This window comes from Solanum pennellii, chromosome 11, assembly GCF_001406875.1.
Source record: "Solanum pennellii chromosome 11, SPENNV200".
In the NCBI taxonomy this organism is placed as follows: domain Eukaryota; kingdom Viridiplantae; phylum Streptophyta; class Magnoliopsida; order Solanales; family Solanaceae; genus Solanum; species Solanum pennellii.
The window spans coordinates 65,440,569-65,456,289 of record NC_028647.1 but is presented as its reverse complement, the minus strand read 5'-3'; the positions used below and the strand labels follow the sequence as shown (position 1 = coordinate 65,456,289).

The 15,721-nt window shown below is 35.9% G+C and overlaps 1 protein-coding gene across 1 annotated transcript in view; it reads left to right on the top strand.

The window, feature by feature from the left end:
- LOC107004723 (tRNA ligase 1) overlaps positions 1 to 15,721 on the top strand; it is a 30,011-nt gene that overhangs the window by 12,017 nt on the left and 2,273 nt on the right. The window contains exons 9-25 of the mRNA XM_015203045.2: positions 130 to 258; positions 1,029 to 1,090; positions 1,170 to 1,334; positions 3,358 to 3,518; positions 3,623 to 3,654; positions 5,181 to 5,338; positions 6,898 to 6,977; positions 7,623 to 7,688; positions 7,769 to 8,055; positions 8,199 to 8,306; positions 9,145 to 9,242; positions 9,572 to 9,632; positions 10,310 to 10,386; positions 10,496 to 10,567; positions 10,771 to 10,847; positions 14,658 to 14,738; positions 15,602 to 15,704. Of these exons, the coding sequence (XP_015058531.1) occupies positions 130 to 258; positions 1,029 to 1,090; positions 1,170 to 1,334; positions 3,358 to 3,518; positions 3,623 to 3,654; positions 5,181 to 5,338; positions 6,898 to 6,977; positions 7,623 to 7,688; positions 7,769 to 8,055; positions 8,199 to 8,306; positions 9,145 to 9,242; positions 9,572 to 9,632; positions 10,310 to 10,386; positions 10,496 to 10,567; positions 10,771 to 10,847; positions 14,658 to 14,738; positions 15,602 to 15,704 (1,817 nt within the window). The remainder of the gene's footprint in view (positions 1 to 129; positions 259 to 1,028; positions 1,091 to 1,169; positions 1,335 to 3,357; positions 3,519 to 3,622; positions 3,655 to 5,180; positions 5,339 to 6,897; positions 6,978 to 7,622; positions 7,689 to 7,768; positions 8,056 to 8,198; positions 8,307 to 9,144; positions 9,243 to 9,571; positions 9,633 to 10,309; positions 10,387 to 10,495; positions 10,568 to 10,770; positions 10,848 to 14,657; positions 14,739 to 15,601; positions 15,705 to 15,721) is intronic.

Sequence of the window (15,721 nt, the reverse complement as noted above, 5' to 3'; positions counted from 1 at the left end):
TGACAATCTGAAATTAGCCATTCCTTCATGCTATTATCTGTATAATTGCCTCTACATTGTTTGTTTATGTTGTTTGTACTCGTCCTTGAAGTAGTGTTTTTCTCCTACATACTTTGGTTCGATGTGCAGGATCAAAAGACCATATAAAAGTGCAGGGTGAAATTTTGGAGGGCCTCGTGGCACGCATTGTAAAACGTGAGAGCTCAGAGCATATGGAGCGGGTTCTGAGAGATTTTCCTCCTCCTCCATTAGAGGGTGGTAAGATCTTTTCTTATATGATCCTATTTAATACTCTACGTTATTTGTTGGGGTTAACATGTTTTATTTGTATGCTTCAATGGAGTAGTGAGAAGAGATTGTTTATTCATGGTGCGATTAAATGGTTAAAGAAGCCTAAATGACAATATGGGTGACCCACATCACCTTGTGACTGAGTTTTGAAATGAATCTTCTAATCAGCAACTAATCGTCTTAGTCTCCTGTAATACACCCCCTCAAGTAAGTACATCTAAAATATGCTTCATCAAGCGCACAAATAAATGCATGATATCAATGTTGAAGTGGCTTTAGTGAATTAAGGCATCAGATGAACTAAAGAAAGAAGACGTACCAAGTAAATAGAAATAGCTAGTAGAAATATCCTCTCTTGAATAATTCATGTGAGGAAGCTACCACAAGTTCAACTCTTTCAATTTCTTTGGTTGTGTGTGCTTTTTATCTTTTTTTTTTTTACTTTTCTGTGCTCTTGATGTGAACCAATAGTATATATTTTGCTAGATATTTGGAACATAGTTCCTTCCGCCTTCGACGGGAAAATTTAGGGAATTAGTCGATATGTCCTGCCAGAGATGTAAAGAGCTCCTAGTGTACTTTTTATTTTTATTTTGTTTAGTATTGGTCTAAGCCTGAATGGAGAGGCATTGTCAATGAGGCATACCCCAATTCAATTGGGGTTCAGCCATTGTAGTTGTGGGACAATTGGGTTTATTACTCCTTTTGATTTTCATAACTGTTCTTGCCTTTTCCAGAGGGTTTGGACTTGGGACCTACGCTGCGTGAGGTTTGTGCTGCAAATAGATCAGAAAAGCAGGTAAATGTCGATGTGATTCAGCAACAAAGAGTAGTTTCATGTAACAAAAGTACCAAACTCCATTTCTCTTTATGTGCAGCAAATCAAGGCGCTTCTTCAGAGTGCTGGCACGGCTTTCTGCCCGAATTATTTGGACTGGTTTGGAGATGATGATTCTGGCTCACATTCAAGAAATGCTGATCGCTCTGTTGTGTCAAAGTTCTTACAATCACATCCTGCTGATTTTTCTACAGGAAAATTACAGGTTTGGGAAAATTTCTGAAGTGATTCAATCAAAATATCTCCTAATTAATTTGTTGATGTTACTGTTGGTTGTTTATTTCTTGATAGTCATCACTGACCTAACCAAATTAGTTTCTTCTTATATGTTACTGCAATTTTCTTATATTGGTAGCGGTTTTCAGAAAGAGGAGCTAGCTAACTTGCTACCCAGTTGTATATTTACCCTAGTTTTCTTCCCTAATCATCAACTTTTCAGATCACCCTCTTTTTGTAGCATGCTCAACAAAACCTCATTTTAGCATAATTGCTTTCATGATGATCATTGCTAATTACTTCATGTTGACAGAGATTTACCCTAGTTTTCTTCCCTAATCATCAACTTTTCAGATCACCCTCTTTTTGTAGCATGTTCAACAAAACCTCATTTTAGCATAATTGCTTTCATGATGATCACTGCTAATTGCTTCATGTTGACAGAGATTTCATATCCTCTACCAGGTGTGATTCATCCTAACAACTATTTATTAGGCTAAAGAAGTGCCACTACACATGAAATTTTTTATTAAAGGGCACACACGACAAAGGTCAACACATTGATTGAAGAGGGGGGCAAAGAGATATTCACCCTTGACTTCTTCTCCGCCTAGTTGGGTATCTTTTTGCTAAAGCAGATGAAGTATGAATACAGAAACCATGGTTGGTAGTGTCGGAGAAATAAATTGTAGTACAGGAGATAATCCAAAATAGAAGACGTGTGAGAAAAATTCACCAGAGCTTATTATAAAGGTGGTTATTTTACTTATAAAAGAAATTGAGGGAGATAATACATCCTTAAGGGAAGATATAATAGTTTAAGTATCAAGTTTAAAGAGTTTACAGTATTTTGGATTAACATGTCACACCCGAATCTAGTTACTCATAGAATACTCTTGTGTTCTGTTTCGGTTTTAGAAGACAAAATCATACTGCAACCGCAACTTTTGCTTAGTCCCTGGCATTCTTGTGGTGATTAATAACAGTAGTGGAAACATGGAGAAACATTGCAATTCAAGTAATTTTGGAGACATGAGAAAGTGAGAATAACTACCTCTCGAAGGAAATGTTGTGTAACTTGGAAATTAAGCTTGTTTGGATTTGTGGTACACTCAATGGATTTCAAATACCTGACTTCGTATTTCATGTTTTCCTGTCACAAAATCCCATATTTTTACTTCAATGTTCACTCTTCTTAAAATACGTTGTGGTTTAATTTGACTTGAGTTTTAAATTGCAAACCATTTTAGTGTAGGGGTACCCTGAGTGTGATGATGAGTCGTCAGTTTTTTGTTGTTGTGAAGGAGCAAGAGTTGAATATGCAGGTTTTCATTGTCCTATTGGTGGAGTTTTCCATTGAGAACGTGAGCTTTGGTTACAATCAAAAAATGAAAGCACGTCGCCCAATTTTACTAAGGGAGGAGTACAATTATGCTGTAAATATGGTGTTGATGTTTTAATCATCGTTTGCTTTTGCTCCCTATTTCAGTTGTCTTTTAAATTTTTATGTATGTCTGATTCTCTATCTTACACCTTGCTTGGTTGAGGTGAAAATGAATGATTGCCAGAGGGGAAGTAATAATTTACTTTCTTTTAGCTGCACAAATCATCAGGAAGGGATGAACGAGTAACTTCCCAAAAGTAAATCAATGGTCCCGTCTCTTCTTCACATCATCTTTCCATCTCTCTGAGAGGTTGAACAATAATTGTGATGTTCACTAATTATATGCATCTTTTATTTCATACATGAAAGAGTTTTGGTTTCTTCCTCTCTCTGGCTAAATAGGTCCTGTCTTTTGTCATTGCTTTTGGCTGTCCCCACCCCCACCTTATTGTTTGGAAAATACACCGACCTTCTGATTGTGCTCATGGAACTACGTGAATTAGTCTTGGTGTGTGGCTTAACTGTTTTCTGACTTTTTCTTGAAGAACCTGATAGATAGTTGTCAGATTTTAGTTATCTCTTTAGTCTCAACTCTGTTAACCATCACTTGGGATATATTCATCTTCAGGAAATGGTTCGTTTGATGAGGGAAAAACGTTTTCCTGCTGCTTTCAAGTGTTACTATAACTTCCATAAAATTAATGATTTATCGAGTGACAACCTGCCTTTCAAAATGGTGATCCACGTACATAGTGATTCAGGCTTCCGCCGGTACCAGAAAGAGATGAGGTCGATTTTTAACTATTTCAACAGACTTTTTTAATGTTTAGCTATTGGGTTTTGCTGCATATCTTGTGTGATTTCCTTGATTAAAATAATTCTTTTCATGTCAGACACAAACCAGGACTGTGGCCTTTGTATCGAGGTAATATTTGTTCATTTATTATTCTCAGCCAAAACTGGAACTGATCTGTTAGCTGCAGTTGTATAGCCTTTGACCTTGCTAACTTGTAAAGCTATTACTTTGAAGTGAGAAACCAGGTTTGTCTAATCATGTATAACATTGAAATCGACTCTTTGGTTAGTCTTTGAGTCCTGCATAGCTAATCATGTACAATTTAGTACACCAATTGCCAATTGGTATCATTTTATACCTAATAAAATACGGATAACAGTATATAGACTAAACATCAAAATATAAAATTAACCTTTATCTTTTTCTTTAATCCATCATCAACACCCTTTCAATTTATTAAGTTCAGATATCACTACTCACTCCGTCCCATTTTATGCGAGCTGCGAGGTAGTTTGACTTGGCACAGAGTTCAAGAAAGAAAGGAAGACTTTTAAAATTTGTGGTCCAAAATGAATGAAGAAATATGTGTGGCCGTAAATAATTTCATTAAGGGTAAACTAGATATTTTATAGTTAAATTGTTACTTAATATAGAAATACTAAAAAGGAAAGTAAGTCACAGAGGGAGTACATATTTTAAATCTTTCCCTATATATCCCCTTTTTAGTACAAGTAACCAAATAGCACGACGCTTCAGTCCCAAACATGTTGGGGTCGGCTATATGGATCCTCACTTCTCCATTTAAGCTCATTTCATATCATCTTCATACTAAATAAAGTTTGAAGTAAGAAGTTTCATATATATATATATATATATATCTATATATATATATATAATGGTGAAAGGGTTACCTACCCTAGGATCCTCCTTATCTTACAAAGGTTTACTACGAGCCATACCCAGCGGGATACATATTGCCCAAATGGAACCTAAAAGATGGGATGGGTGATCCATAAGATCATTTGGCGAGGTTCAGCCCTCAGCGTGGGGATCTTTCTGGAAATCAAACTATATAGTTTTGATGTCCAGAAAGATCCCCACGCTGAGGGCTGAACCTCGCCAAATGATCTTATGGATCACCCATCCCATCTTTTAGGTTCCATTTGGGCAATATGTATCCCGCTGGGTATGGCTCGTAGTAAACCTCTGTAAGATAAGGAGGATCCTAGGGTAGGTAACCCTTTCACCATTATATATATATATATATTTATCAGCTTTATTTCTTCCTCTTCTGGGAGTAAATGAGTGGTTTCTTGCTGGTGCTTGAGGTGAAACTTCTGTTACTCCTATTTGAGAACAAAGTTATGGCATTTAAAAAGTCATATAAAATTTGGATGCAAGAGAATTTTGAAAGTCTCCTTTGGGGGAACACAAAAAGTTACATAGTCATGTCCCGTCTGAATGATCTATAGTCATGTCCCATCTGAATGATCTATAGTAGTGCCCCCTATAGATCCTTGAGTTCCAGTCTTCACCTGCTATCTTCTGTTATGTTCATTAAAAAAAGTGTAGTCTTCATTCAGTGAGAGCCTCCGTCCCTCCTTACTCATCCCATCATCTTTTGCACGCTGAGTTGCTGATGTAGCTGTTCACAGGCTTTTTTGTTGACCTGGATTTATTCAAGGTCAATGAGAAGAAAACTGCCGAAATGGTAGGAAGTAGCAATCAAATGGTAAAAAATGAGGAAGAGGATAGCCGTTTAGCTGATGAAGATGCTAATCTGATGGTCAAGATGAAATTCCTTCCTTACAAGGTAATGCAGTTACCAGATAAGCTTTCACTAACAGAGACTTCATGTGACTTGCCTGTTTGTGAGTTGAATCTGGTTGTTCTGCTGCTACTAGGGGCATACTTTTTCAAGTTTTCGTTATTCTTTTAAATTATTTTATTTCTTTGATGCATGACTCATGCAGAATAGAGCAGTGCATGAAATAACTGCCCATTTTATTTCATGCTTATTAATTATAACCAAAACAATAAGCTTATTTGATACTGGAACCAATGTTGGCCGCTAGAAGATGGCGAGATACCATCCTAGATTTTATTATAAACGACACGGATTAGGGATCGATAGATGTTGCTTTTAGGATCCTTTCACCCTCTCATGAGAAATCAAAGTTTGTGGTATAGAGTATATCTGTAAGGCTAAAGTCAAAGGAATTGGGAGAGCCACTGGCCCACCAGATGTCAAGCCTGCTGCTTAATTTTATTTTAAAGAACACTTCGGTGATACTACATCAATCATGTTAAGAAAGGATAATCTTTTGGTTTTGTTATAAAGATTTTAGAAAGATGGCTATATAGAAGTAGGTTTTTTGGTGTAAACAGGAGTACATGGTAAATCTAGAATCAATTAAAGATGTTTTAGGTTCCTTGTAAATTTTGCTATAGATTAAAGATCTTCCTGGTACTCTCCATAATTGTAATTAGGAATCTGTGACTTGTTGTGGCAGGTTCTGATTTTTGTTTTGGAATAGAATACAAGTTGTTACTGTCTCAAAAAAAGAAAAAAAAAGGACTCCAATATCTGAATTTTTTTGCTAGAATCTATTAGTATGCATTACACAGTACCAAGACTGCTGTGGAGCCTTTTTACAACCTGTTCAATCTGCCAGTAATGTTATGTCCTTATTTTCCACTCTGCCGTGTGAAATAGAATCTGGACAAGGTCAAAGTATTGTTTTGTGGAATCGAAGCAAAGAAAAGCGAGTGGTGTAAAACAAGAATTCTTAGAATATCCCGAATCTATTTATGATGTACTAGAATCCTTGTGCATACTTGAATTAAGGGTCTATATCAAACAACCTCTCTACTTTCACAAGGTAGGGGTAACGCTGCTGATATACCAGCTTCCCCAGACTCCACTTGTGGGATTACACCTGGTATGTTGTTGTTAGAATCCTTGTGAGAAGACAAAGGATTAGGAGTTATTTTTCCCTTCATTTATCTTGTAATTATGGGTGATTACTACACCCTTTGTGTAGTTTATTATTATATAAATATGTTACCTTTTCGAACAAAAAAATTCAAGGTAGGGATGAGATACAGAGTTCATAGGTGGAACTTTGATGAGCTTAACGCTTTTTCTGTGAAGTTCTTTATATGTTAAGCTTGAGCTTGAGCTTGCAAATTGAATTAAAATAGTGAAAGTGACTGCAGTGGAAAACACTCTTTGTTTGGTGGAGTAATATGATACTCAGTTATTTTCCACTAAATAAGATCTAAATTTGGAACATAATTAGTTAGCATGTTGCTTTGAAATTATCACGTATTGGTCTGAGAAATTGCATCTTAATTTTGTTTACTGTGCAGTTGAGAACTTTTTTGATCCGTAATGGCTTGTCGACTCTTTTCAAAGAAGGCCCTTCTGCGTATAAGGCTTATTACCTGAGGTAAGGTTTATCTGGTTGGTTCTTTGTTCTTCAATGGACAAGTTCTAGTTGAACTCCTTGGTGCCTTCATATGCATTGTGTTTCAATTTTTTCAATAAGGAGCTGCTGTTACATTGTAGTCGACATAATTCAATAATTATATGTTGTTCCAGCCACATCATAATAGTTCTCTGAGGAGGTGTTTATTGTCATATAATGACGTGCTACAGTTCTAATGAATTATCTAAGTTGTCTGAGATGCTCATAATGATGTCATTATCAGCCTTCAAATTATGGTTTTGAAAAGACACTTGATTAAAAAAAGTGATATATTCATTGAATCTATTAGCCTATTAAACTATTTTCAGAGTTCTAGTTATCAGTTCTTATAGATACTGTCTGGCAAGTGTAACTACTTTGAATCTAGACCTTAATATTTTTTAGTAGTTGTTCTTTTTACACTAGTTTGAGGTTGTCTAACATATTTCTGTATTCTTACATTCTCAAGCTTGTATTTTTATGACCTACCTAATTCAGTGATACAAGGACATGTTTCTCATACATTTCCTCTTAAAATGAGAGTGATATTTTGGCTGCACTGTCTTATAAATTCTGAAGGATAAATTCTATAGTATATTGATCTCTATAAAAATATGATTGATCTAGGCAAATGAAAATTTGGAATACTTCAGCAGCCAAGCAACGAGAACTCAGCAAGATGCTTGATGAATGGTAATACTAAATGAACTTATGATTTCCTACGATGAGTCACTTTTATCTTCCCAGTGCAGCTTACATAAACTAATTTTCAGGGCAGTATATATACGCAGAAAATATGGGAACAAACCATTGTCATCATCCACATACCTAAGTGAAGCTGAGCCCTTCCTTGAGCAATATGCAAAGCGTAGTCCACAAAATCAGGCGTTGATAGGATCTGCTGGAAATTTTGTCAAAGTTGAAGACTTCATGGCTATTGTTGAAGGAGAAGATGTAGAGGGTGATCTTGAGCCGACCAAAGACATTGCTCCTTCAAGCCCTAGTATTTCCAGCAAAGACATGGTCGCAAAGAATGAGGGTCTCATTGTTTTTTTTCCAGGTAAGATTGAACTGGTTTTGGATATTCAGATTGTATGCGATATCTGAAGTCTTGTATGTTTTGAATATGTAATTAACCTCTTCTAGAACTTCCTGCAACTATTGAAGTAAGCATTCTTTTTGATATGCAATGTGAAAATGCAGGAATACCAGGTTGTGCTAAATCTGCACTTTGTAAGGAAATACTGAATGCTCCAGGAGGGCTTGAAGATGATCGGCCAATTCATAGTTTAATGGGTGATCTTATCAAAGGTATGAGGTGCTTTTCAACATCATTTTGGTATGTTCCTTATTTACAAAAGAATTTTATTTTGCATGTCCATGTATCTTGTGCCTTTAGGTTGTTGTCGGCATATCATTTACTCACTTCGTCTCGTCCTGTATGATGGTGTTTGACAACCTCACAAGCACAGGGATTAAGATTTTCCTTGTATATCGAAGCAGTGGTAGTGGAAGAATATCTTTAAATGGTTGGAGGTTAGTTAACTGAAAACAACCACATCAGAGCTTTAAAAAATTGAAATAGTTTGATGAAATTGAATTCTTAGAAGTTGTGAAATAGAAGGGGATTAAAGATTTTTCGACATCCCATATTGGAAGGAGTTCTATATATTATTGGGACAGGGAGTATCGATTAGTTTTCTGACATGCATTTGCTCTTTAATTTAGGTTGGAACCAATTGACAAAGTTGTACTTAGAACTAAATGCGTTGTCATCATTTTCTCTCTTACCACAAACATCTGCACCTGAAACTTCTATTACTCCCTCCGTTTCATTCTAGGTGTCTTAGTTTCTTTCCTAATTTGTTTAAAAAAGAATGCCTCTTTGTATGTATTGTTACTCTCTGATTCCAACATTCTACATGGCTTGTTCACAAGATTCGAATGGATTTTGGTACAATGCACACATCTTTAGTTTAAGACGACAAGATTCAATAGTCTCTGTTATTTTCCTAAATTTTGTGCCTTGTCAAAGTAAGATATCTAAATTGAAATGGAGAGAGTAATAATCTGCCTCTTTTCCTTGCTTGAAGAACTTAACATCTCTCAGATAATAAAGTTGATCTCCGTATGTCCATCATATTAATAGGTAGATATTGGCAAAAAGTTGCTGATGAACGTCGAAGAAAACCTTACTCGATCATGCTTGCTGACAAGAATGCACCAAATGAGGAAGTATGGAAACAAGTAAGTTTAACTGTTCCCTGAGTAGTACAAGTCCTCTGATACAATTTTTTTTCATATACGGCCATCTTTCTTAAGGTTATTTTCAGTTCCAAATTAACATAAGAGCAGTGATAGTGTTTCAGATCTTGATATTAAACATTCTATTTGTAGCATCAGTTCTCTGTACTTTGTGTTCTATTTATAATGGCACAGAATGCATCTTCTAGTTTTAGAGTGACGTGGAATGCATATAAAGAACTTGAGTTTTAGGATTATTTTGTTTCAGGAATAACTTTAGATGTAGTAGTAGTGCTTCATTGCCTCACTGGGTTTTATTCTCATCGTTGCAGATTGAGAACATGTGTCTTAGCACCAAAGCATCTGCTATTCCAGTTATACCTGATTCAGAAGGTATATAGATAGTTCCTTTTTAGTTTCTGTTTTGATCTATGATGCTCATTTTTTTTTAAAATGTAGCTGGATGTGCTGGATCCTCCAAAAGTAGTGCATTTTGGAGGATCCGACATGGGTGTGGCAGCAGTTTTAGTGAGTTGGAGCAACATAGGGTTTAGTAATCTGTTATGCTTCTTCTCATGCAAGTTTGCTTTAATTTATGCAATTGATTTGGTTGTTCACTCAATGGCTTTATTTTGCATTTCTTACAATGCGATTTGTGTTATTGACAATTCTTGTTTTTTGCCCAGTGAAAAGTCATGTTCGATTCAGGTGGAACTCTGACTTTGCAGTTCTCTTGTCTGTTTAACTTATAGTGGTGACCTCATCATCTTTTTATATGCATTTGTTTCTTGGAGATCAGACGTATACTTCCCGCCTACATTCCTGGCATTGCAGATGAAGCTCTGTATCATCTTGTTATATGCTTTTGTTTCTTGGAGAACAATTGTAGGCTAATATGCTTAATGATGCTTGCACAAATGATGTTTGACATTACCTTTCTGTATGGTTGGTGATGTTGGTCCTGGTAGTACGAATTGATTGTTAGAAAGTTCATTTGCTTTTTCCTTGAGTCATACTCATCGATGTGTGCACTAAATGGGGTCTTAGTTACTGTTTAATTAATCATGCAGGAACTGAAGTCAATCCATTCTCTATTGATGCACTGGCGGTTTTTATATTCCGAGTACTTCAGCGTGTTAATCATCCGGTACTTAATTCTTCATGTTGCTCCATCTTTGTGAATGCTCTTCACCCATTTACTCCATTCAACTTGGATATTGATGCCTTAGTCCTCTCTTTTCTGGTCGATCCTGAAGGGAAATCTTGACAAGTCATCTCCAAATGCTGGATATGTGATGTTAATGTTTTATCACCTTTATGATGGAAAGGTACGAAGTGTTATTCAGCTAATAAGATTATCTGAGTTCTTATCCCGTATTTTGTTAGTCTCAAAAAGTAAATATACATGTCATTTGTATCTGACTCATTCAGCTAACAAGATTATCTGAGTTCTTATCCCGCATTTTGTTAGTCTTCAAAAGTAAATATATGAGCCATATGTATCTAATTCTGTTGGTACACTTTCACCCAGAGCCGTCAGGAGTTCGAGAGTGAACTTATTGAACGTTTTGGATCGCTTGTCAGAATTCCTCTACTGAAACCTGAAAGGTTAGTAAGATATCTTTCTTATGAACCCCCACCCCCTACTTCATTACTGGTTTAAGTGACTTTTTACTTCCTCTTTTAGTTGGTTATGTTAGATTGGAGTTCAAACTTTCGTCATAATTCACCAAATTTTCAATCGTGACTGGTCCTTTGGGATTTCTCTGATATAAAGATAGTGTTAGTGTTGGACTCCCATATCATATTTATTGAAGACATAACCAAGCAAATAAAAGTGTGCTCCCTCTAATAGCTTAAGCTCTTAAATGAGATGGTCACACGATTCAATATAGAGTAGATAGAGGATCACGAGTTCTATTATCATCATCACCCATTTTCATGGAAGAATTTTGACGTGCTTTACATCAGGCTTGCATATGATGGGGGCTTGTTGAAGACATAATTATGTAGATAAAAGTGTGCTAAGTGTTCTCTCTAATAGCTTAAGTTCTTAGATGGTATGGTCACACACTTCAACAGTTAACTTGGAATTAGTCACAAACAGACACGTGAAAATATGTATTAGTGTCCCATGTAGGACAAGTATCATAAATGCCGTATTTGACACCTATAACTTATAAGTACATTTTCTACAAGTCATAAATAGATCTCTCATTTCCTCTTATTTTGCAGTATTGTACTTCTATATGCTATTTGTGTCCTTATGTTTCTGTCTCCTCTTGAACTTCATCTTTGCTATTGGTATATATCTGAGTTGAATGACAGTGAATATTGGGCTGTTTTCTTGTTTGGTTGCTATACTCTGCTAATAGACTAGTGGGAAACAGTAGTTTGGGACTTTCGGGTAATTTATGGATATTTTTCTCTTGTTTAGCACTCTGCTTAGTTTATTTAAAGGATGTATGAGGCCCCTTACTAAGATTATGTCCATTTGTATCCAAGGATGAATACATCATGTGCAACTCTTCTCTTGTTTATCGCTCAGCAAATGAAAATTAGATCGACGAGGCTCCTTATTAGGTTTTGGCTATTCAATTTTAGTAGATCATGTCCAAGGAAAAATACACTCGTTAACTTGGGTGTTTTTTTAATTTGGCCTTGGAATCACTCCTCATTCCTGAATTTTGTCCCAAAGAACTCCTTATGGCCTACGGATCGGTTGTGATGTCAACTCCTTTTGGCTCGAGCTTGAGATATTGTAATCTGGGAATCATTGTTTCTACTGTGCTCTCCAACCACTTGTGATTAAAAATCAAGATCAGCTTATATGTCTTGCCTTGAAAGTGTTGTTACTTTTGCTACTGAAATCTACTGATCCTTTAATATATTCCTCCTAAGACCGCACCCAAGTGAAGTATGACATGTTTACTTCTCTATCCCTCTTTCACAATTCTGCGCTTCTACTACCACCTCACTTTGTAGAGTATGCAGTATGCTCCTTACTAACAGGCCTTGATGAAAACTTGAAGGTTCTTGTCTGCTACGTCTCATAAGAAATTCCTTTGGAGGGTTGTCAATTTACTCATGAAAGTGCTATGGTGCAGTATTAGAATAGTAATAGGTACACGCTATCCTACTTAGAATAGAAATAGGAATAGGATATAGTGTCCTACTTAGAAAAGGATTGTATTGTAGTGTCCTAGTTGGAAATTGTGTCTAATTATAGTGTGCATAAATAGGGTCTCTCTGTAATAACGTAGAAAATCAATTCAAGAATATTCTTTTCCTATATTCTCGCATGTATGAAGCAATACATGGAGTCTGGGGATACTTAATCATGTACTCTTGTCAATTCTTCCTTCCCCTCAAGATGAGTATCTCTTCTGACAGTAGTATATGACATGAAGTGTGTGAAGGATATGATACTCTACAATGTACTCTCTTGTTAATGCTTCCTTCTCGTTAAGACAAGTAGTTCTTCTGCTATCTTCTAGCCTCTTCTGATCTCGTTTAATTATTGCGTTTCATGTTGATTCTTCATTGTTTAAGTGTAACAGTAAAACTGAGAAAAACAGTACGGAGAACATTAATCCTGGAATTGAGCATTTGTATCAATTCTCAATATTGTCCACTTCACCAACAATGATCTGACATTTTCTGAGGTTGATTTGAGGCTCCGACGATGTTGTAATCAAATGAAATTGTGTAAAAAATCAACTGATTAATGTATGCATCACAGAGAACTCAAGTGTTGTCTGCGAACCCGAGATGTGAAACCTTCACTGTACATTGTCCTTTGTAGTTTCTGAAAATCCCCTCAAGTAACCATCTATCACAGCTCAGTCCATCAACGTAGTGAACATTTTCATTTAGATGAGAAGCCTAAGAGATGATACCCGTGACTCAATCACTTGAGCTGCCAAAGGATCACATGGATTGTAATACACTGTGATTGGAAGTCTAATGATAGATATGAAAAACGCGATTCACTTCCACCACCTATCTTGAACCCATCTTTAGCATTAAAAGTTCAGAAACTTTAGGTCACATGGTTGTATGTCCTATTTAGGCCCACTAACATACTTTACTAGCTCTTCCTTTTGTGGTTTTTGGAGCCGACTACTTCATTTTTCACCAAAGTCGCGCCTCAGTTTTGTCTTCCATGAGAGCATCTTGAAAGATAATGTTAAAGAAGATTTTTTGAGAATTTGTAAAAAGAAAAAGTTGGCAAAGGCAAAATTGGAGGAAAAGGGGAAGTGTAAATAATTAGTAGGCTATATTATGACATTGGGTTTATATTATAGTTGAATCTTCTTCATAATCTTTCTTAGTCCTTTGGTGTTTGTAATTCAATTTAGAACAAGAGGGTGTTGGTATTATTTCTTATGCAAGTGGAAGTGTATGCTGAACTAGAGAAAGTAGTCGTTATTTCCTCTGAATTTATTTCAAATAGAAGACTTGAAAGGTTTGTTCCTCATATTTCTTGATTAACAACAAACTAAAGTCGTTCAACACTGTGATGAACATTTGTGAAGTATCTAAAGTGGTTTAAGAGCTAAACTAATAACCCCAAACATTGAATGTCTTCATCTACTAATGAAGTCTTTCCAATTTAGGGCTAGGTTGTTCGATATTGAAGTATTTGTTTGATCGTAAGTCATTTGCTTAGAAGAAAATGAAATTTGTTTTCTAAAATTCTATTTTCAAGCAAGTTGTTGTCTAATTAAGACATGATGAATCGAAGGTCCTGTATAGTGTCATCGCTTATTCTTGTTTGACATGTGTCTAACTGGCATCCAATTAGCAAGTATGATTTCAGTGTAGCCAATTGTATGTGCTTTCACCTGGTCGCTAATTTTCATTAACTAGAGTGAAGATAGATCTAATTTAGTTAAGCTTAAATTCTAACGCATTCATTTAATAAAACAGCCTTCCAGAATTCTGAAGGAGATCGCCAATTTTGAAGACTCCAATGCTTGTAACCTTGTATTCTTCGTGACCAAAAAAGGAAAAGGGAAGAAAAAGAACGAAAAGAAAAGAAGTGGGTGTTGTCTATAAATCTAATTGTTTTTCTTATGAAGCTGCACTTCTGAATTCATGTATTCTAATTACAGCAAAGCTACTTGGTCCAAAATATTCAACCTAGAGGATGTTAGACAACTAGAGGTTTTCAGTGATATAACTGATTGATAGTAATGCAACCAACAGCATGCCATTGGTAGTCATTGCACATATATCTATCACGACAGATGGATTTTTGCCTTACTGTTGTTAATGTCTTCTCTGTTGCCACTGTGGGGCAGTATTTATTATTTGACCTGTATAGTTTGGAAGTGTCTCGATTCTACGACATGTAGGTCTTCCCTAGTTCTATTTGCTTTACTTGCTGCTAATATTGTTTATGATCATATGAAGGTCTCCTCTTCCGGATTCTGTGAGGTCTATTGTTGAGGAGGGAATCAATCTGTACAGGCTTCATACTAACAAACATGGAAGGTCGGTTTTTTGATTCTTTAGTTCAAGAATTTTCTATTTCTTTCTTCTGTTGATTTTGTCAGCCCCTTCTATTTTGTTGTTTATCTTTAATTACTGTTTTGGTGTCAACTTTTGGATGGATTGAATGGTTCAAAGTAGCTCAGATTTGTGGTTGATCAGTGTAATGAAATTTAGGGCTGAGGATTCTATGATTTGTAATGACATTTCGAACTTTCCAGCATCATATAGTTGGGAAAAGATGGATATGAGGGGGCTCTTATAGTCTGTCAAAGCATTATGAAACTCTGATATATTCATTGATTTCCAGTGTCTTGACTGTACTGCATAAATTTGAGCATGATCTGGATCTATGGAACTCCTTTTCACTCTTTGGATATATAGTTCTTGTTGTGTTACGTTGCCTAGTAATAACTTTATATTCACATATATGTGCTATACTAAATTAACTGCAATATGAATATGAATTGCATTTCTCTGAATGTTAAGATAGGGTTCCAAACAACTTATATGCCTTCTATTTTGGGGTTAAGATGTCTTTTCTAAACCTTGTAATATCCACCTACCAAAGTTTGGGTTGGGGTTGGGGGTATATATATCGGTATGACCGGGTTTTTTTCTGTAGCAAAATCGTGTCGTTTTTCTAGTAATATTTGGTAATTGGAGGACAAGTAAGTCTGATGTTCAGTTACATGTTGACAAGGTTCTATTTTTGTGTATTTGAGTGATATGTTCATGAAAAAAAGCTGAGGTTGCCATCTTATATATATAAGTTTCCACTCCATGAATAATGTTTTGAGGTAGGCGTGTTTTCAATTGATTGTGACTGAATTGTTTTTCCTTGTGTGTGATTTTCTCTCTGGTAGATTAGAGTCTACAAAAGGGACTTTTGTAAAAGAGTGGGTTAAATGGGAGAAGCAATTGAGGGATATTCTACATGGAAATGCGGACTATCTCAATTCAATACAGGTAAGTCTGTATAGCTT